The 19,667-nt window shown below is 39.5% G+C and overlaps 1 protein-coding gene across 9 annotated transcripts in view; it reads right to left on the bottom strand.

The window, feature by feature from the left end:
* The window catches only part of astn1 (astrotactin 1), a 480,480-nt gene that overhangs the window by 313,912 nt on the left and 146,901 nt on the right, over positions 1-19,667 (bottom strand). For all 9 annotated transcript variants that reach the window (XM_085253594.1, XM_085253595.1, XM_085253598.1 and 6 more), the window contains exon 5: positions 18,494-18,643. In XM_085253594.1, coding sequence (XP_085109720.1) covers positions 18,494-18,643 — 150 coding nt within the window. The remainder of the gene's footprint in view (positions 1-18,493; positions 18,644-19,667) is intronic.

Here is a 19,667-nt window from a genome sequence, read left to right as displayed (position 1 = left end):
CATCCGAGAAGCTTCTTCAATTCTAGGGTAAATGGACCGCAGATGGACTCAGCGGACTCTTTCGAGGATGCCAATGTTCACATTTTGGACAGAGAGGACAGATGGTTTGAAAGAGGAGTGAAATAAGCCATTTATGTCCACTGTGAGCGACCATCTTTGAACAGAGGCGGTGGCTTACGACACCAACTGTCTGCCATCTATAATCCAGTTTTGAGTTCCCTTCCTAGGCGGCTTAACGCCCACTCACATCCTGGGCCATCTGACCTCCGGAAATCACATGACAGGGTGGGGCCAGGTTTCACAGTGAGCTCACCCGAAACCCTGGCTGATTGTGACCCACACCCGCTTTCACACCTTGGCTTTTGTGATTAGGTAGAGGATCATCAGGGGGTCCTTTTGTCCCTCTTTGGGGGGAAACACCCATGGGGTTTAAATCTGGGACTCTCCACCATTTTACCCTAGAACTGAAGAAGATTCTCGGATGAGAGGTGAAACGTCTTCAAGCAATCTAAGAAGTCCAGACGCTTTTCTTTCTAAGATCCTTAGACTAATCTAGTCAAAGTCTGGCCTGTAATCCAGGATACACTGACCTTAAACAGGCAATTCATGCTTGAAAACTTTCTAATGTGGCTGAAGTAAAACAATTCTGGAAAGAAGAGTGAGCAAAAATTCCTCTGCCATGATGTGAAAGACTTATTGGCAGTTAGAACTTCTTGGAAAGAAGAATTGCTTGATTACAGTTCTTGGTGCACAACAGTTCTTAGCTTTAGGGGACAAAAATGAAAAAAGGGGGTAAATATTTTTTCACAGCACTGTACATTTGTTAAAAAGATGCGGCTTAAAATGTAACAGTGTGACTCGCAGTGGAGAAAAAAAGCAACTCCTGAAGAAGACTCATCCTTGCACAGCAGGCAACTTTATATCTTAAAACTGAGCTGAAGGTGTAGTGCTTAACACTGCTACAAACACAAGTTAGACTGCTTTAAATGTTCACTGCAGGATGTTCACCCACAACCCAGCATGCACAGCAGAGACAAGTACCTCTTATAAACCAAAATGATATCCAGTGCTAGAATCGGGCAGCTGAGAGAATAATGGCACAAGAATGACAATCTGCCCTGACAGAGGAAGTGGACAAAAACAAGCATATCCAGACGATAATAATATCACTGCAACTGGAACAAGAGTGCTCATCTCAAGAATAGCTGCTATGAAAATAACTATTTGCAACAACAATACAACCTATACAACCTTTTACCAGTGCACATATAATTTGTTTTTCCTAAAGGAAGAAGCAAAATCATGATATTTGAGCAAGATCTGCCCAAATGTAATATCCAAAGAATACTAAATCTTGCTTTCTGCTCTAGGAAGCCTTTTTTTTTAATTACTTATTAAAAAAATTAGGGCAATTATAGATGTGTGTTTTTAGTTACATGAAACCACCCCCCAAAAATACGACTCCAAATTAAAATGCCAAACCTTTCCAAAAGAAAAGCTAACAAGAAGCTAACCAAAAAGTTTACAGCTCCCAACATAGATGACTTATTATTATAAAATAGAAAAATGAGTTCCTAACTATGATGCAGTGTTGCAAAAGCACTGTTCAGTAGAATGACAACTATATAAGGAAAAGAAGGATGTTGCAGGAGAGCAAATGCAGTGGATCCTATAATATATTAATAACAAGGGAGAAAAAAGTGATATTTGAAGGCATTGCAGTACCAAGGCACAGCTGCTAGCCTGTGGCTAACCCTCTGTACTTTTGTTATTGCCACAGTAACTTGGCAGGCAGTGTTAAAATAATAACTGGCAAACACACACACACACTTACATCCCGTACAATTAAAATGGCAAATTCTGTATACTTAGGGATATTTATAACTCCAGAATTTAAAGAAATGTATAAAGCAAATTTTTCCCCTCTGTTCGAGAAGGTAAAGCAAGATTTGGAGAGATGGAATTCCCTACCTGTTTCTTGGCTAGGACGTATAGCTTTGATTAAGATGAATATTTTACCTCGATTGTTATATCCTGTCCAAATGATTCCGGTTATATTTTCAAATAGAGTGATGAAGGATCTGAATAGTTGGCTAAGCTCTTTTATATGGAGCAAACGTAGACCAAAACTTAAGATGGCTACACTGCAGCTCCCAGGTTCAGTAGGAGGTCTAGATTTACCAAATATTAGAACATATCAATTGAGTACTCACATGAGTTATATTCATGACTGGGTCACAAATAATTCACACTCTATCTGGTTGGGGATTGAAACCTCTCTTTCAAAGTATCCATTAAGGGACCTATTGTTTTTCAAGAACTTTAAAGATATTAGATTGAGCTGTGATAATCCAGTCACACTTAATACACTTAAGGCCTGGCAGTCAGTATGTCGAATTGAGGGAAGGTTGAAGCTAACATCTATGTTTACTCCTATTGTGAATAATCTTGACTTTCAACCGGGGATGTTTGATATAGGATTTAAGGAATGGAAGAACAAAGGAATTCAGAGACTGAGGGACTTATTCTCCGATAATGTAGTTATGCCATTTGACCAAATGGTTGAGAAATATTCTCTCCCCAAGCATGACTTTTTCCGTTACTTACAGATAAGGCATTATATTTTGCATAGTACTAACTTTAGTGAGAGTCATGAAGTCTCTCCTGTTGAAAAATTATTATTTTTAACAGACAAAGAGGTACCTGTGAAGATATTTTATAAGGCTTTATATTCTGTACTCTCAGGGACGTCACAGAGGCTTAAAGGCAAATGGGAAAAGGAATTAGGTATAGTAATTGATGATGAGGAGTGGGAAGATGTCTGGAGTTACGCCAAATCAATATCAGTTTGTAATCGTACCAAAGCAATACAGTTAAAAATTATACATAGAATGCACATATCTATGTTTCGCAGACATCAATATAATCCTACCCTTTCACCCATGTGCCTTAAATGTAAGACAGTAATTGGTACCCTAACTCACAGCTTCTGGTCATGTTTGAAATTGCAAGAATATTGGTCTAATGTGCTATTTGAAATGGAGAAGATTTTCGGTTGTGAATTGGAGATGGACCCTCTGTCTCTCATACTGGGCCTCCCCAGCCGGCGATTAATATCCAAGAATAATAGGAGATTGTACTGTGTTCTCACCTATGCGGCAAGGAAGAATATACTACTCCAATGGATTTATGAAAAAGTACCAACTATTAAAGGTTGGAAAAGAGTAGTGTTGGATTTAGTGCCACTGGAATATCTTACATGTATATTGCATTCAAAAACAGATCAATTCTTTAAGGTGTGGGAACCATACTTGAACTATGTGGAACCTGATGTTTCTAATATTATGTTACAAGGATTCTCTTGAGTGTTTAAACTGTAATGGAACTGAGCTGGTTTTTTTTGTTGTTGTTTTTTTGTTTTTTTGTGTGTTTAGTTATCAGTTTGTTTGTTTTATGTTTGTTTGTCTGTTTGTTTGTTTATTTTTTGGTTTTGAATTGTACACTGTATTATGTTATGTAATTATGTACTATTTGTGAAAATAAAAAGGAAGGAAAAAAAAAAAAAGGCAAATTCTACGTTCAATTAACACTTACAAATTTACAATGAAGTATAAATTGCATGCATTGAGAGTTTGCCTGTTATACCAAATAAACTGAAGCTACAGAAATAGATTCATTTATTTATGCATTTATGTATTTTGTGTAGCAGATTTAATTTGGTATAGTCTGATCATCCTACCTCTGGTGGAAAATTTGAGATTTTAAGACACTACTAAACATTTCAGCAGCAAAAACAATCAAACCTAAACCCCGCAAAACCTTTATATGAGATCCTAGTCCCCAAAGAGCATAGACTAATGATTTAGCAGCTTCTTCTGCCCTTTTGTTGTAATTTAGTGGTGGCAATTTGATAAGATTCTACAGCACAGTATGTGACAAGATAGTTTTTGTTAACTAGTAACCAAATGCAGCAAACAAAAAAACAACAACAACAAAATAAATAAATAAATGCCATTCGATTAGATGTTTGTGTCTATAGAGCAGATCAAGTCAGGCCAAATAGCTTTCATATCAAAAAGTGTTTGACTAAGTTATACTTTCAATGTCACAATGATACCTCACTATTAATATCTGACATGTTATATGACAGGCTTTTAATGTAAGTCTCAAAATAACAATAATGAATGTCTCTATAGAGATTGATAGACCACGTGACTTTCGCGCATAGGGCATTTGCGGGTCTTACTATTTTCCTCTATCTTTCAGTCTCCATCTGTGAAATATTTGGAATCCAGTCTTTAAGTCTGACATCACTAGCCATGTCTGGGCCCAAACTCAGCTGCAGGTCCCAAAGTCAAATGATCCCTGCAGCATTAGTGAGGGTTAAAAACTGGTCTAAATTCTTTCATCTGTAATAAAATGATCAGTGTGGCTGCTCTACCAGGTGTTACAATTAAGTTTAACAACCAGGCATCCATGAAAACAGAATTTATTATATTTAACGGAGTTAGAAGTTAGCAGGAAGTTAGCTCGCTAGCTTCCATCTAAATATAATACACCATGTTCTGACTGAGGGATTTATGAAACAAATTCAAACGTACAGCTCTGCTGTCACTTCCAACATAAATGAAGACAGGAAAGTAAACAGCAGCGACGTTTGTAGGGTTACTGAAGTTTGGCTACCTGGTATATAATGATATGCTACGTGATCGCTAGCGTGACAAAGCTATGTTAGCAAAATATAAACAGTAAAGCTGGAGGACGAACGCTAACGAACTGAGTTTTTTCCACTCAATAAAAGTTAACGTGAGGGTTCCTAATGCTTAGGGGCAAATGCAATCGCATGGCAGGATGCTGTAAACCAGGGGTGCCCAATCCCGGTCCTCGAGAGCTACCGTCCTGCAGCTTTTAGATGCATCCTTGTTCCCACACACCTGAATCAAATGAATGGCTTGTTATCAGGCCTTTGCCAAACATGATGGCATGCTGAAGAGATCAAACCATTTGATTCAGCTGTGTTGGAGTAGGGATGCATCTAAAAGCTGCAGGATAGTAGCTCTCGAGGACCGGGATTGGGCAGCCCTGCTGTAAACGGACCAAACCTCAGTCAGGAGAACAACTGAGATGATCCATCCACAATATACTGCTGCATGGGCTTGGCTGTAGTTACATCGTAAGGGCTTAAAAACTGAGCTTTAAAATGATTAGCGGTAATAAAAACCGGTCTTTAAGTGATTCATCACGTCATCACTTAAAGACCGGATAGCCTACAGGCCTGGGAAAATCATTTTCTTTAGTATAATAACAGGATTTGCCCAGAACTAAATCCACCATTGTACAATCAACAGTTGGTCATCAAGGCTGATAATCCATATATGTATTCAGATGTAAACAAGAAGCACTCTGTAAGAATCAGGCTCATTAGCTTTTCTAGTGTTTGAATGCAACAGCATCATTGTTATCATTAGCCCTATCAGTGCTTTCACCGTCAAATCAAATGGCCTAAACAGCTAGACTAAGTCAAGCAATGCCATCCAATGAAAAGATACTGTCAAAATACTCATGTCTGTTATTATCCCCACGTTTGCCCTGTTATCCTGTGGGTAAGAGACAATGCTGAGGGCAAGCCTCGTTATGCATGCAGAATAGTGATGGGATTTCCGGCTCTTTTTAGAGATCCGGCTCTTTCGGTTCGGCTCACTAAAAAGAGCCGGCTCTTTCGGCTCCGAACCGGCTCTTCAGGTTGTTTTGTTGCTTTAATTAATTTATTATTAACAATAATATAAAATTATGCACAAAAGGAATTACTAACATAAAAACAAGTGGTTTTATTTATATATGTTTATATATAAATATATGCGGTGGCCCCTAGAGACAAAACACGTACAAACTCCAAAACACATTTCTAGCATGAACTGAACTTCCAAAGCAGAGCTACTAGATCACTTAAATTACACAATTGAAAGCATGTGTGTATTGTTTGTGTATTTATACACAAGCACTCATATATATATTCAAATAATTTAAAAAAAAGTTCATTTACCTGTTATTACCACACACCAAATCCGGTCGTTGGTACTTGCTGGCTTGTGTAGCCACAAGATAACAAAGGCTCAACACTGCGCCCAGCATCCTGGAGCACTTCTGTTGTCTTTTGTACGTGTTTTGAGTTTTTATGTGCTTCTGAGTTTTTATATGCTTCTGAGTTTTTACGTGCTTCGGAGTTTGTACGTGTTTTGGAGTTTGTACGTGTTTTTACGTGTTTTGGAGTTTGTACATGCTTCAGAGTTCGTACGTGATTTGAAGTTTGTATGTGCTTTGTCTCTAGGGGCCACTGTAAATATACTTTTATTTATTCACTCCACATAAAATGTAATAAATAAATCATATAATACAAAAATCAACTATTCACATTTCAAGTTTTAACTATTTAAATTTTCAGCTTTTTCCTTTCACAAATTTAAAGTGAAAAGAACACAAAACACTGCAAACCACAACACAATTAAATATAAATTATAATATGAAAACTAAAAGAGCATGCACATTCTCTGTCATATGGACCTGCATGAATAAGCTTTCTCAATCCTTTAGAAAGTACATTATTGTACTTTATTGAGCCCCGTGGGGAAATTGCTCTCTGCATTTAACCCATTCACTCAGTGAAGCAGTGGGCAGCCATTGGGCGCCCGGGGAGCAGTGTGTAGGGACGGTACCTTGCTCAGGGGTACCTCAGGGTAGCTGTTAAGGGGAATCGAACCCCCGACCTTCCGATCATGGGGCAACCACTCTACCTACTGAGCTATCCCTGCCTTTATCATCTGCAACCGAAAATAGTTGTGGATGATTACTATACCTTTCTTATGTTGTTGTCCCTGCCTCTCTTTCTCTCTCTCTGGCTCTGTTCCTGTGCTACTGAGTGTAACTACCGCCCCTCCCCCCTCTGCCCAGCGTAAAGCACAAGGCTCGCGTGCAGAGTGAAGCGGAAAAAAAGTGCGAGAGAGAGGCTGAGAGAAAGAAAAAAAAAAAAAAACAAACCATGTGACGGCTCGCGATAAGGAGCCGGCTCGCGTCGTTCACGTCAAAGAGCCAGCTCTAAGAGCCATTTCGTTCGCGAACGACCCATCACTAATGCAGAAGTACAATAACTTTAATGAAACATTAACCTTATCCAACAATTTAGACAACATTAACTTAATTATGGTGTATGGTCCATCGCTAATTAGGAATAAATTATGCACCCACTCAGCAATAACAATCATGAAATACTGATGGGGGCCGCAGGCCTGGGCCCACTCCTTTCACTCACTCTGACATCCTTTTCTCCCATTTGGCAAATCTGGCACTTTTAGTTGCTGCAGAAGTAACTCTGGAGTCCATTAAATGTGCTGACATATGGAGTGAAGGGAGACACTGGGGCATCTTCAGCAAAAATTGAATGAGTCCTTACCTTACCTGCCTTGCACATGCACCGAAGTTATCCACTGAGGACAACAATAGCTCTGTCTGTGCATATTTTATGACAAAGATGAAAATAGTTGACTAGAAACACCAACAACAGCGACTCAAAACTGCATGAAGCACATCTAATTGCCTGCTTAGACAGCCTCATTCCTATGCAGCTGGCTTTGGAGAATACTAATCTCTACCTGGAAGCACTAAAATTGTAAAATTGTGTATGTGTGTATGTATGTGTGTGTTTTGAGTGTATTAGGAAGCAGCAAATCCTTCTATTTCTTTACTAAGCTGATATTACCAATGCTGATACAACAAATATAATGTACGCAAATGGATTTTTTATTTCTTTACTTCATGCTTGCATATTCTTTTAGCTTTGCAACTAAATTGTTCAGAATTAGTCCTTTCTTTTCTTTGTAGGAGCATTAAGTTCTGGTGTCAGTAGACAGGCTGACTCTGAATAAAGCAGAAGATCAGTAGATGATCAGTGGGAGATGAGCTGACTATTTGAGATATCAAAGATCTAGAGGGGTTAGATCCATCTTTTGCCACAAAACACACTTTGAATATGTACATAGAACTCCAAAATGTTAACATTACTTAGAAGTTAGGTCTCCAGCCCCTGCAGGGCTTAAACAAAAATAAAAACCATTCACAGTCACACCTACAGCCAATTTAGCCCTATTAATTTAGCTCATGCATTTCTGCGACAGAATGACTATGAAAGGAAGCTGAAGTACCTTCAGAGAGCCGAAGCAAGCAATGGGAGAGCATACGAACACCACAGAGAAAGACCTGGGTTGGCTGGTGTACTCAAATCCAAGATCTTCTTGTTGTGAGGCTTCAGTGCTAACATCAAACTGTGCATGGATAATAACTCCTCATTAAAAACTTAGTCACCGGTCACTTTAATATTTATATCTTGCTATTACTAGGTTTTAGCCCCTTTGTTTTAAATCTTTGCACAGTCCTTAGAGAGAGAGTTTGTTCCACGGTGACATGATAGCATCACACAACTGCTGCAGATTTTTCTGCTACACATTCATCATGTGAATGTTTCATTCAACCAAATCCCAACCGTGCACTATTGGACTGAGATCTACTGACTGTAAAGACCATTTGAGTACAGTGAACTTATGTTCAAGACACCAGTTAGAGTTGATTTGAGCTTTGTCACATGGCAGCTGGGCACACTGCAGTCATAAAGGGATAAACAACAGCAACAATACCCATGTAGCCTGTGTCATTTAAATTATGGTCATATGTCACTAAGAGGCCCATGGTGTGCACAACTCAGCAGAAATTGAGACTCATCAGAACAGGCAACATTTGTCCAATCTTCTGTTGAAACATCACAGAAATAACCCTTCTGTGAGTGTTGAATGACCTGGTGCTGGCAGGTCTGCTTCCCTCATGCTTTTGGACTACAGCATTTGGCACTGTAGATTGTAGCATTTTTCTGACACGGCTTGAATTACGTGCAGGTATTAAAGATACGACCACTGGCTCCAGTCATATCTATCAGATAGGAGTTTTTCTCTCCATTTAGGGCAGTATTCATCATCCGTGTTACCACTTGTGGGGGACCTCAGGGTTCACTTTTGGGGCCCATTCTGCTCTCTTTCTATATGCTTCCTTTTCGGTCCATTTTTAAAAAAAGACAACATCTCCTTTCATTGCTTTGCAGTTGACCTCAAGACAGAGTTGCCTGTACAAACCAACAGCCATATTTTATTCAGGCACTAGTGAATTATCTTAGAGATGTACAATCATGAGTGGATATAAACTTAACTGAATAAAAGTAAAACACAATTTTCATTTGAGCGACCCAACCTGTTAGATGGATATGACAGCACCACTGGTCTTTTTACCCACTTACTGTCATATGATTGCAAGGAACCTTGACTGAACCGTGACTTTTGGCAGTTCTTTATAATGTGATAAACAGATTAGCTCTGTTGTTAAGTTTCTTTCAACTCACATGACTTTAAGAGGATAATTCACGCTTTTATTATCTCTTGTCTAGAGCATTATAACTCTTTATATGTTAGCTCTGATTAGAGCTTCAAAATGCAGCAGCTCGCCTTTTGATGGTAAAGAAACAGTGTGATCACACTAAACCTACACTGACCTCCTTACACTTGGTTCTAATCCATTTCAGGATCCATTTTAAATATGTATTAATTGATTATAAGAGTCTCAATGGTTTGGTACCACCTTACTTAACAGACCTTTTGAAAACCTATATTCCTACAGTACCAGAGCCCACAGTCCACAAACCACTGGGTTTGAGTGGCACTGGGTGTGGACTTTTGCTGCTGAAGCTCATCTACTTCAACTTTCAGTGTGTTGTGCATTTAGAGATGCTTTTCTGCATAGGAGTGGATATTTAAGTTACTGATCCTATCAGCTTGAAGCAGTCTGTCCATTCTGCTCTGGTATAAACAAGGCACATTTACTCACTGGATAGTTTCTATTTTTTGGACCATACTCTTGGACCTAAACTCTAGAGTTGGTTGTGGTAGAAAATTTCACTAGAATAGCCATTTTACTCAGACCAGCATATTTATATTTATATTAAATACTTTTTAAAAAATGAATTATAAAAGTGCCCCAGGAATCTTTATGCTTTTATTGAATTGTTTGGCCCTACTGATGAGCAGCTGTTTGGAGTAATTTTTAGAACCATGTAGCCTTTACCTTTTTATATTTTTTTCTGCTGGAGTGTACTTCCTGTTGCCATGGACTTTTTCCTTCCCACTGTTGCCAAGTGCTTGCTCATAGGGTGTTGGGTGATTGTGGGGGTATCTTTCTAATATTGTTTATTCATTTATTAATTATATTATCTTTAACTTATAAATGTAAATCCCCTTGAGGTGAAAGTTGTTGTGAATTGGCTGTATGTAAATGAAACAGAATTTTGAATTGAATTCAACTGGAAAGCTGCAGGCTTAATATTTAAGTATCAGGCTGTGAGGGAAGAGTAACAGAAGTCTCATACTAAACCAAATATTAAGTGAGTATACAAATCCCTACAGTCTCATGTATACCCAAGAATCCTTTTGTTTTGAACTTTCTACCTTCAGTGTTTTCATTGTCCAAGCACTTTCTAGCTGGTCAAATGTTTATTGCAAATTTGATCAAATCCATTGACATTGGGTGGTGGGCATTTATTCTTTGTTTTAACTGTTTTATTGATAAAAGGACATGCTTAAATATTGTTCTTTTTTTCTATTTTGCTTCTCGGCTTCAGGCAGTTGTTTGCCAAAGCCATGGTGGAAGCAGCTGAGTCCAAATCAGTCAAGGTAAAACCATGATAGGAAAACAGGACAAGACCAATTTGTTTCTTCTTTAACAATTAGAAATCAAGGTGTCCCGTGTGTGTGTGTGTGTGTGTGTGCGTGTGTGTGTGTGTGCGCGTGTGTGTGTGTGTGTGTGTGTGTGTGTGTGTGTGTGCGCGTGTGTGTGTGTGTGTGGAATTCCAGGATAAATAGAAGTGATGTTTATGTCCCTCTGTCGTATCTTTTCATTTCCAATCCTTCCTCACTGTTTGGAAAAGATTTCTGGATTACTTTGTGTGGCTAAAAGTGGGTATTTCTGGAGATTACTTTGCATCAACGAACATTACAGAATTGTTTTTAATTGGACTGAGAATAAAGCACTTGCAGTCGAGTGTGGAAGAAAGTGAGTTATGGTCTGAGGTTAACAGATTTAAGATTAAGATTTTCAAAATGACATTTTAAAAATGTCGCTGCCTTCTTCTCTTGTTTATGATAATGGGATAATGTCTCTCAGTTTCATCAACCGTATCCTCTCTCTCTCTCTGCATTTCCAATATTCTTTTGTCTGTTATTACACAGGACAATATCACAGCTTGTCCAGGCACAGGTGAACATGGGAGGCATGGGTGTTTGTGCTGACAATGTGAGTGCAAAATTAAAAAATAAATAAATGTATGGTAGAAAAAGAGATCTGCATCGTTGTGAGATTTCACACGCTCCTGCTAACTTTGTTTTATTTATTGTTCGCAGTCCAATAATCTCCCAGGAAATGTTTATATCTATGACTCATTTTATGCCTCTTGTTTTCCAATGCTACTTTTATAACACTGCTGTATTCTGCACTCTATTATTGATAACTTTTGTCCAACGAGGTGAAAATGTCTCATAGTCCTCTAGAGTTTTCCAAAGGGCATTCATGATGTTGTCAATGATTAAACCTGTGGTGGCATTCAGTGACTCACTATGGATTCTTGTGAATACTAGAATAGTGAGAGATAAATATTTAGAGAGAAAAGACATCCACAGCAGGGAACTGAGCACACAGTGCTGAATGACTTGAACACATAATGCCTCATTGTCAGACCTCATTTTTACTGAAGGATAAATCTGGCATATGCACTACTGGTCAAAAGTTTGGACTCACTTTCTCATTTCATAATTTTTCATTATTTTCATGAGTATTTACATTGCAGGCATCAAAACTATGAATGAACACATAAGGAATTATGTAGTAAACAAAAAAGTGTGCAATAACTCAAAACATGTTTTAGATTTTAAATTCTTCAAAATAGCCACCCTCTGCTTTCATTACTGCTTTGCACACTCTTGGCTTTTGACTACCACATGAAGCTCGATGAGCTTCTTGGTCAAATAGCCCGTACACAGCATGGAGGTGTGTTTGGGGTCATTGTCCTGTTGAAAGATAAATGATGGTCTAAGTAAACGCAAACCAGATGGGATGGCATGCCGCTGCAGGATGCTACCGTAGCCATGCTGGTTTAGTGTGTCTTCAATTTTGAATAAATCCCCAACAGTGTCACCAGCAGCTGGTAGAGATGTGTCTGTTATTGGAACATTTATTTGGGCTCTGATTCAAGGTGATGTTAACTTGCTATTTCTGAGGCTGGGGACTCGGATGAATTTATCCTCAGCAGCAGAGGTGACTCTTGGTCTTCCTTTCCTGGGGTGTCCTCATGTGAGCCGTTTCGTTGTAGCACTTGATGGTTTTGGCGCTATACTTGGGGACACATTCAACGTTTTAGCAATTTTACAGACTGACTGACGTTCAGTTCAGGTAAAAATGGACTGTCATTACTCTTTACTTAGCTGATTGGATCTTACCATAAAATTAATTCTAACAGTTCTCAAATAAGGCTGTCAGCTGTGTACCAACCAGATTTCTGCACAGCATAACTGATGGTCCCAATCCCATTAAGAAGGCAAGAAATTCCACAAATGAAAAGCCACACCTGTGAAGTGAAACCATTTCAGGTGACTACATCATGAACATCACTGAGAGAAGGCCGAGGGTTTGCAGCGCTGTCAACAAAGCAAAGGGTGGCTACTTTTTAGGAATATAAAACATAGAACATATTTAGAGTTATTTATCCATTTTTTTCTTTTCTACATAATTGCATATATCTTCCTCCATATGTTTGATGTCTTCAGTATGTGTATACAATGTAGAAAGTAGTAAAAAATAAAGAAAAAACTATCAAATTAGAAGGTGTGCCCAAACCTTTGTCTGGTAGTGTGAATATATAACTCAATCCCCCACATATGGATGCTGGAGTGCCTAGATCAGGGGTCCCCAATCCCAGTGTCATGGTCCTGGGTCTTTTGACCCAGCGTTTTAAGTTTGAGTTTATTTTGTTCATTAGGTTATCTAAGTTCATTTGGTTATTAGACTCCTTGTGTTTTCTTCCCCTGTATTTAAGCTTCCCCTCACCCTTCGTGTTTCATGCTGCGTGTCTTATGTTATCAAGTTTGTATTATCATGCCTAAGTGTTTCTAGTTCTTATTATTTCCCCCTCGTGTTTCCAACCATGTTAAATCTCCCCTGCTCTTCATGCGTTTCATGTCTGTGTCTTACATTGTCAAGTTCTGGTTGTCGTGTCTAAGTCTGCATGTTTTCTGTTTTATTTTGAAAAGGGGTCTTGTGTTCTGTGCTCATGCGGTTAGTTTTACTCTTGCCTGTGCATCATTATGTTTATCCTAGTCAGCTGTTTCCTCATGTGTCTCCACTTCCCCTAATCACCTCCTGTGTATTTAAGTCCTCTGTTTTCAGTGTGTGATTGTCAGGTCGTCTGTTGTCCATGCCATGCCATGCTTCCAAGTTTCTTGTCTAGGTTTTTCTTATTGTTTGTTTAGATTCCCCAGTTTAGGTTTGTGTTAATTTTGCTTCAGTTTGCCTTGCCCTTTGTTTGTACCTTTTCTACCAGCCATATTAAACGGCTCACCTTTTGTTAACATTCAAGTTTTGTTCCCTGTTCCTTGGAGTCTGCATTTTGGGTCCTTTTTTCAATTCATACAGTCTGCCCTCGCCAGACTGTGACACCCAGTCCATGAGGGCCGGTGTCCCTGCAGGTTATAGGCTACGTTCACACTGCAGGTCTTAATGCTCAATTCCGATTTTTTGATCAAATCCGATTTTTTTGTCTGCTCGTTCACACTACAAATAAAATGCGACAGCAAACGCTCTCTAGTGTGAACGCTCAAAGCGGCCCGCATGCGCAAAAGAAGATGTCACACACAACGCGCTCTGTTTAGACCCAGAGCAACAGTATTGTTTGACTGATGGCCCTTAATATAAAGACTTCGGTCTTCACGTTTCCCAATTTTTGCTTTAAGTTATTTTGTTATTTACATAATGTAAATAACCTAATAATGATCCTTATTGCTGTTTAAGAGAGGAGCGGTGCTTCAAAGGATAGCTGTAGATTTCTGTCAGAATCTGCAGATTATACAGTACAAATAAAATGTTTACGTTGTCTTCCCAACAGTTTCACTGACATCTACACTGGATGGCCAGGAAGCGTTCGCGATGTCTTCTCGGGCGCTTCTCTGGCGCTGATAATTGGCTTCAGTCTTGTGTCGGTGACGTAAAAGGCGGATTTAATGCGACTTGACCGTTCAAACAGCAGTCGCTTTCTAAAACATCGGATATGTATCGGATTCAGTACCACATACGAAAGTGACCCAGATCGGATTTGAAAATATCGGATTTGCGCCGTTCACACTGTCATAGCATGATCGGATATGGGTCGCATAGGGTCAAAAAATCGGATTTGATGCGCTTTCGCCTGCAGTGTGAACGTAGCCTTAGATCTCACCCTGGGTCAACACACCTGAATCACAAGTTTAGTTCATTACCAGGCCTCTGGAGAACTTCAAGACATGTTGAGAAGGTCATTTATCCATTTAAATCAGCTGTGTTGGATCAAGGACACATCTAAACTCAATAGAAATGTGTTGAACAACACTAGAGGCAGGACTTTAAGCCAGTAGCACAAGTCACCATCAAGTCTGCCAAGTGGTCTGTCCCCACTGCTAGTCAGAAGTCAGAAATGAGGGGATTGCACTACCAGAAGGCAACATTGCAGACATCGAGGACAGCTACGTGTACCAATCCCACAGGCAGATGGAAACCACGAAGAGGTCACTAGGAAAGCCACAACCACCAAATACCTGCAAAGAGTCAGGCAAATGCTGAGGAATCAGCTGAATAGAAAGAACAAGATCTGGGCTATCTTCACCTACGCCCTTCCACTGAACAGGTACCCTGCTGGGATTATAAACTGGCCAACGGAGGAGACAGAAGCAACTGGCATCAAGGCAAGAAAGCTCCTTACCATGGAGGGGTTCACCCCAAATCTAGCACCCTGAGACTGGACACTAAGTGAAAGGAAAGGAGGCAGAGGAGTGGTGAGTGTCAGAACCACTGCCCAGGATAAGACAACAAACATCAATCAGTACATTAGGAAGATGGCTAAAACTGACTGTGTGATTACTGAATACCTCAGGCAGCAGGAACCCAAGAAAGAGGAGCAAGGAGAAAAACCATCATTGACGGCGACAGAGGAAGTGGCTAACATCCAAAACCAGTGGCTGGACAAAGCTGGACTGAAGGACAGCACAGAGGCACTAATCATGGCAGCACAGGAACAAGCTCTGAGCACAAGATCCATAGAAGCTGGAGTCTACCACACCAGGCAAGACCCCAGGTGCAGGCTGTGTAAAGATGCTCCTGAGACACTCCAGCACATAACAGCAGGGTGCAAGATGCTAGCAGGCAGGGCATACATGGAACGCCATAACCAAGTAGCTGGCATAGTGTACAGGATCTGTGTCGAGTATGGCCTGGAAGTCACGAGGTCAAAATGGGACATGGCCCTCAAGGTGGTCAAGAATGACTGAGCTAAGATCCTGTGATACTTCCAGATACAGCCAGACAAACTGGTGATGGGTAACCAACCGGGTATAGCAGTGGTGGACAAGCAGAGGAAAACGGCTGTAGTGATAGATGTAGCTATACCGAATGACGGCGGTATTGGGAAGAAGGAACATGAGAAGCTGGAGAAGTGCCAATGACTGAGAGAAGAACCTGAGAAGCATTCGGAGCACTCAGTGCAGTGACCTCCAAGGTAGGCGAGTGGCTCCAGCAGATCCCAGGAACAACATACGAGATCTCTGTCCAGAAGAGCAGTCCTAGAAACAGCAAAGATACTGGGCAGGACCCTCACGCTCCCAGGCCTCTATATCCTCCTTTACATTTTTAGTGAAATGCATTTTCGCTCCTACAAAACATCTTACAAAGATGCCCATATAATGAGACACAGTACTTGGAGAGGGCTTAGCCTTTTGGGTTCCAAGAGCATTTTCTGGTTACTAGTGTGGTGAACCAATATTCAGTCATTTGTCTGAAAAGAAGCAATGATGGGAAAACAATAAAATAAATGAAAAAAACATGTTGATATGTTGTTTACAAATACAATTACCGTAGGTCACAAGTAAATGAGATCTCAGAGAAAATGTATTTCAGCTGATGCAGGTGTGATTGGTAAAAGACAGGGATTTTTTTCAATGCGAGTAACCACAAGCATATTAAAGTCAAATTGAAATTCAAGTTTTACAAAAAAAATCATCAATGTTTTGTTAATTCCTTTTGTCAATTCCTTTTTATAACAAAGGTTTTATACTTTTATACTAATTGTGCGTTCATGCATGTTTTTGTGATACTGACTGACAAATCTTATTAAAACATCACTGTTAGGCCAGCATTGTTAGCAGCACCATGTTAGCAGCTACCATTTCTGTGGCTACTTGCATTAACATGTATTATGCTTTGAATGTTGAGGTTACATGAAAACATTTATTTGAACTTCCCAAGTCTGACTTTAGCTTTTGTAGAGGAAACCATTAACAAAGGCAATCTGATACTAAATCTCTTTGCTTTCAATGAACAGGAGCGGCTGATCACTCTAATAACATTGAAACTGAACAACACTGAAAAAACAACATCTAATTGGAATTTAAGAAGCTTGGAAAGAAAAGTGACTGGACTTCTTTAAGTCAGCTCTCATCCGAGAAGCTTCCTCACTTCTAAGACCAAATAGTGGGGAGTTCAGGGTTTTTTGCACTAGTGGGAGTTGTCCCTGAAGATTGTTGTTGACCCACTATAGATCACTTGCCTCATCGCATGAGCCAAGGTGTAAAAAAGGGTGTGAGTCATTAGCAGCAGAGGTTTCGGGTGTGCGTGGGTGTTAAGACGTCTGGAAAGGGATCTCAAAACTTAGTTTCGTAAGCCACCACCTCTGTTCAAAGATGGTCGTTCACATACATTCACATGGACATAGATGGCTTCTTTCACTGCTCTTTCAAACCATCTGTCCTCTCTGTCCAAAATATGAACACTGGCATCCTCGACAGAGTGACCTGTGTCCTTTAGATGCGGATGTACAGCTGAGTCTTGTCCTGTCGAGGTGGCTCTTCCATGTTGTGCCATGTGTTTATGAAGTGGCTGTTTGCCACTTTGCTTTCCAAGCTCCTTAAATTACCATGACCTGGATGACTGAAAACCTACACAGACATCTACTGGCAACCAATACTCACCTTAGCTAGCTAGGAAAACTTCATTTTTACAAAGTCCAATTGCAACGTAAAACAATTTGTCCGTCTATTCTCTATTATTGTTTATGTCCTATTACTTGTTATTAAAAAATAAAACAATTTTTACTCCTTGCCTTGCATCTGTAAGTGACCACTGCCTGGACTTGACAGAGCAGTATCATATTATCATATCAAGTGTGTCTGGATGTTATCTAGTAAAACTCAATAATATTGAAGTCTGTTTTATTCCTGTGAACACTGTGAGTGTGTAACACGGATGCATTGAGAAAAATTGGATAATGAAGTGAAAGTCAATAATTTATGTGATCACTTGAGTGAAGATTTTTTTGCATTATGAATTACTAAAGCTCCAGGAACAGAGCTAGGCTGTGCAGCAATTTGGCAATTATATGCAAATTGCTACAGAATGAAAAAAAAATAAAAACAACTATTGACCACTGAAAAACATTAGCAGCAAGTAGTGAGTAGTGGCACTTTCTCTGCTGATAAATCTACTCAAAATGTCTAGTCGGCTTACTCCACCACATTTAGGACTTGATTTCACTGCACCGACAGATTCTGAAGATAGAAACCATTTGTGTTTATGCTTGTTTCCCTAAACCCTTGGTTTAAGGTTATTATGATTTTTTAAAGCCTCTGAACTGCATTAACTAAACTAGACACATAACTGCCATGCAGGACCTATCTTGTATAAAAAGCACAGATTACACCAGCGTTCATGGTAATACTTTGTGTTCTGCTTCTTCTTTTCACAGAGATGTGAATGAGATGTCCACACAGTATGTTATTAGTATAAGCAACAATTAAAAACTGTACATTCATTCTGTAGCTTATATTATCGTACACAAAAAGGGGAGAGAGGAGAAGAATTAAAGTTTCAGGTTGGCTTTACTGTCTGGAGGGCCATGTCAAGTATGTCAAGTCATGTGAAAACCTTTTCTTTCAAATGTAACTGCCTTCATAAAGTCCCCAGGCTGCCACCTGACAGGATCAGTGTACACATGTAACGATACAACAATGTCCAGCTAATGATCTGATGCTGCTAGTAGTCCTGGAGAGGACTCATGGATTGGTGGTGTTGATGTTATCTGCTGTCTGTGCCAAATCCATGGCAGAGATTGACTCACCGCGGGTGTTGCTGGAGAGACGTTTGCGTTGGCTGGTGGAGGTATTGTGGGGAAGCAGGGTGTTCTGCTGGTGGTTGCTATCGATGGGACTCGTGGCAATGATGTTGTCCTTGTATTTGTTCATTAGCGCCAACTTGGTGTTGTCACTCACTGCAGATAAGAAGAATGATTTCTTAAATGTAAGCTAGGAGACGTACCAACCTTAAAGCTTCCTAAAGTCACGTGTTTTATATTTGACACATGAGTTTGAGGTGGAAGGTTCAATAAACACTCTTTTTTGTTTAATTGAATTTTTGGGCAAAGAGTTAAAATGAGAAAGCACCCACTTCGAAAAACATTTTTGTTTCTTTGCTTTGGCTTGACGTGGCAAGCATAAAGTATTACCAATACTAAGAAAGAAAATCCAGGATGTTGTTTGCTGTACCAGAAGTCAAACAGGCAAAATTAAAGACAGACAAAAGCTGGCATGAAATGAAAACTTATTAAGGCATTAGACAGAGCCCATTTAAGCCTCAGAGGGAAAAATTATCTATTTCTGTAAATATTAAGAGCTGAAGTTCCATGGAAACACTAAAAATCATATATTACTGCAGATATGTGACTGTCATGCTATTTAGTCACAGACACTGTTTGTCATGGTAGCTGTAATTTTCTGCCAATGTCAGTATGTCCTCCACTTTGTTCCAGTTTAAAAAAACAAAAAAACACACACATCTGTGTCATGGATTCGGATTAAACTTAATTCAGGATCTCTGTGGATGATGTTTTCAGAGCCACTACTAAGCTTTGTATCACCATAATTTCTAAAATATGTGTGCATTAGCTTAGAGAATTGCAAAATAGCAAAAAGAAATGAGCGAAAGCATGAATTATTAACAAAAATAAACAAATCCATCAGTATTTTAAAACGTCGCTTGCAGACGTCTAGTATGTGGTATATTTTCTAATACATGCCATTGTATTCAATAATTAATAAACCCAACTAGTTTTTTCAGTATATTTGTCCATCTCAGTGTAATTCAAACTACCGTAATTGTCGGGCTATAAGCACCAGCTTTGAACCCTGCAGCTTTTAGTCAGGTGCGGCTTTTCTATGGATTGTCCATGATTGTTGTCATATCGTAAGACGATTTGTTTGTTCTGCTGTTGTACGGCACTACGTTGCCTGGCGGAA

This window comes from Mchenga conophoros, linkage group LG18, assembly GCF_057382185.1.
Source record: "Mchenga conophoros isolate Kocher_MC1m ecotype Shallow Benthic linkage group LG18, M_conophoros_male_GT1.1, whole genome shotgun sequence".
Lineage (NCBI taxonomy): Eukaryota > Metazoa > Chordata > Actinopteri > Cichliformes > Cichlidae > Mchenga > Mchenga conophoros.
Note: the sequence above shows the minus strand (reverse complement) of the source record. Positions and strands in the feature narration are given on the sequence as shown.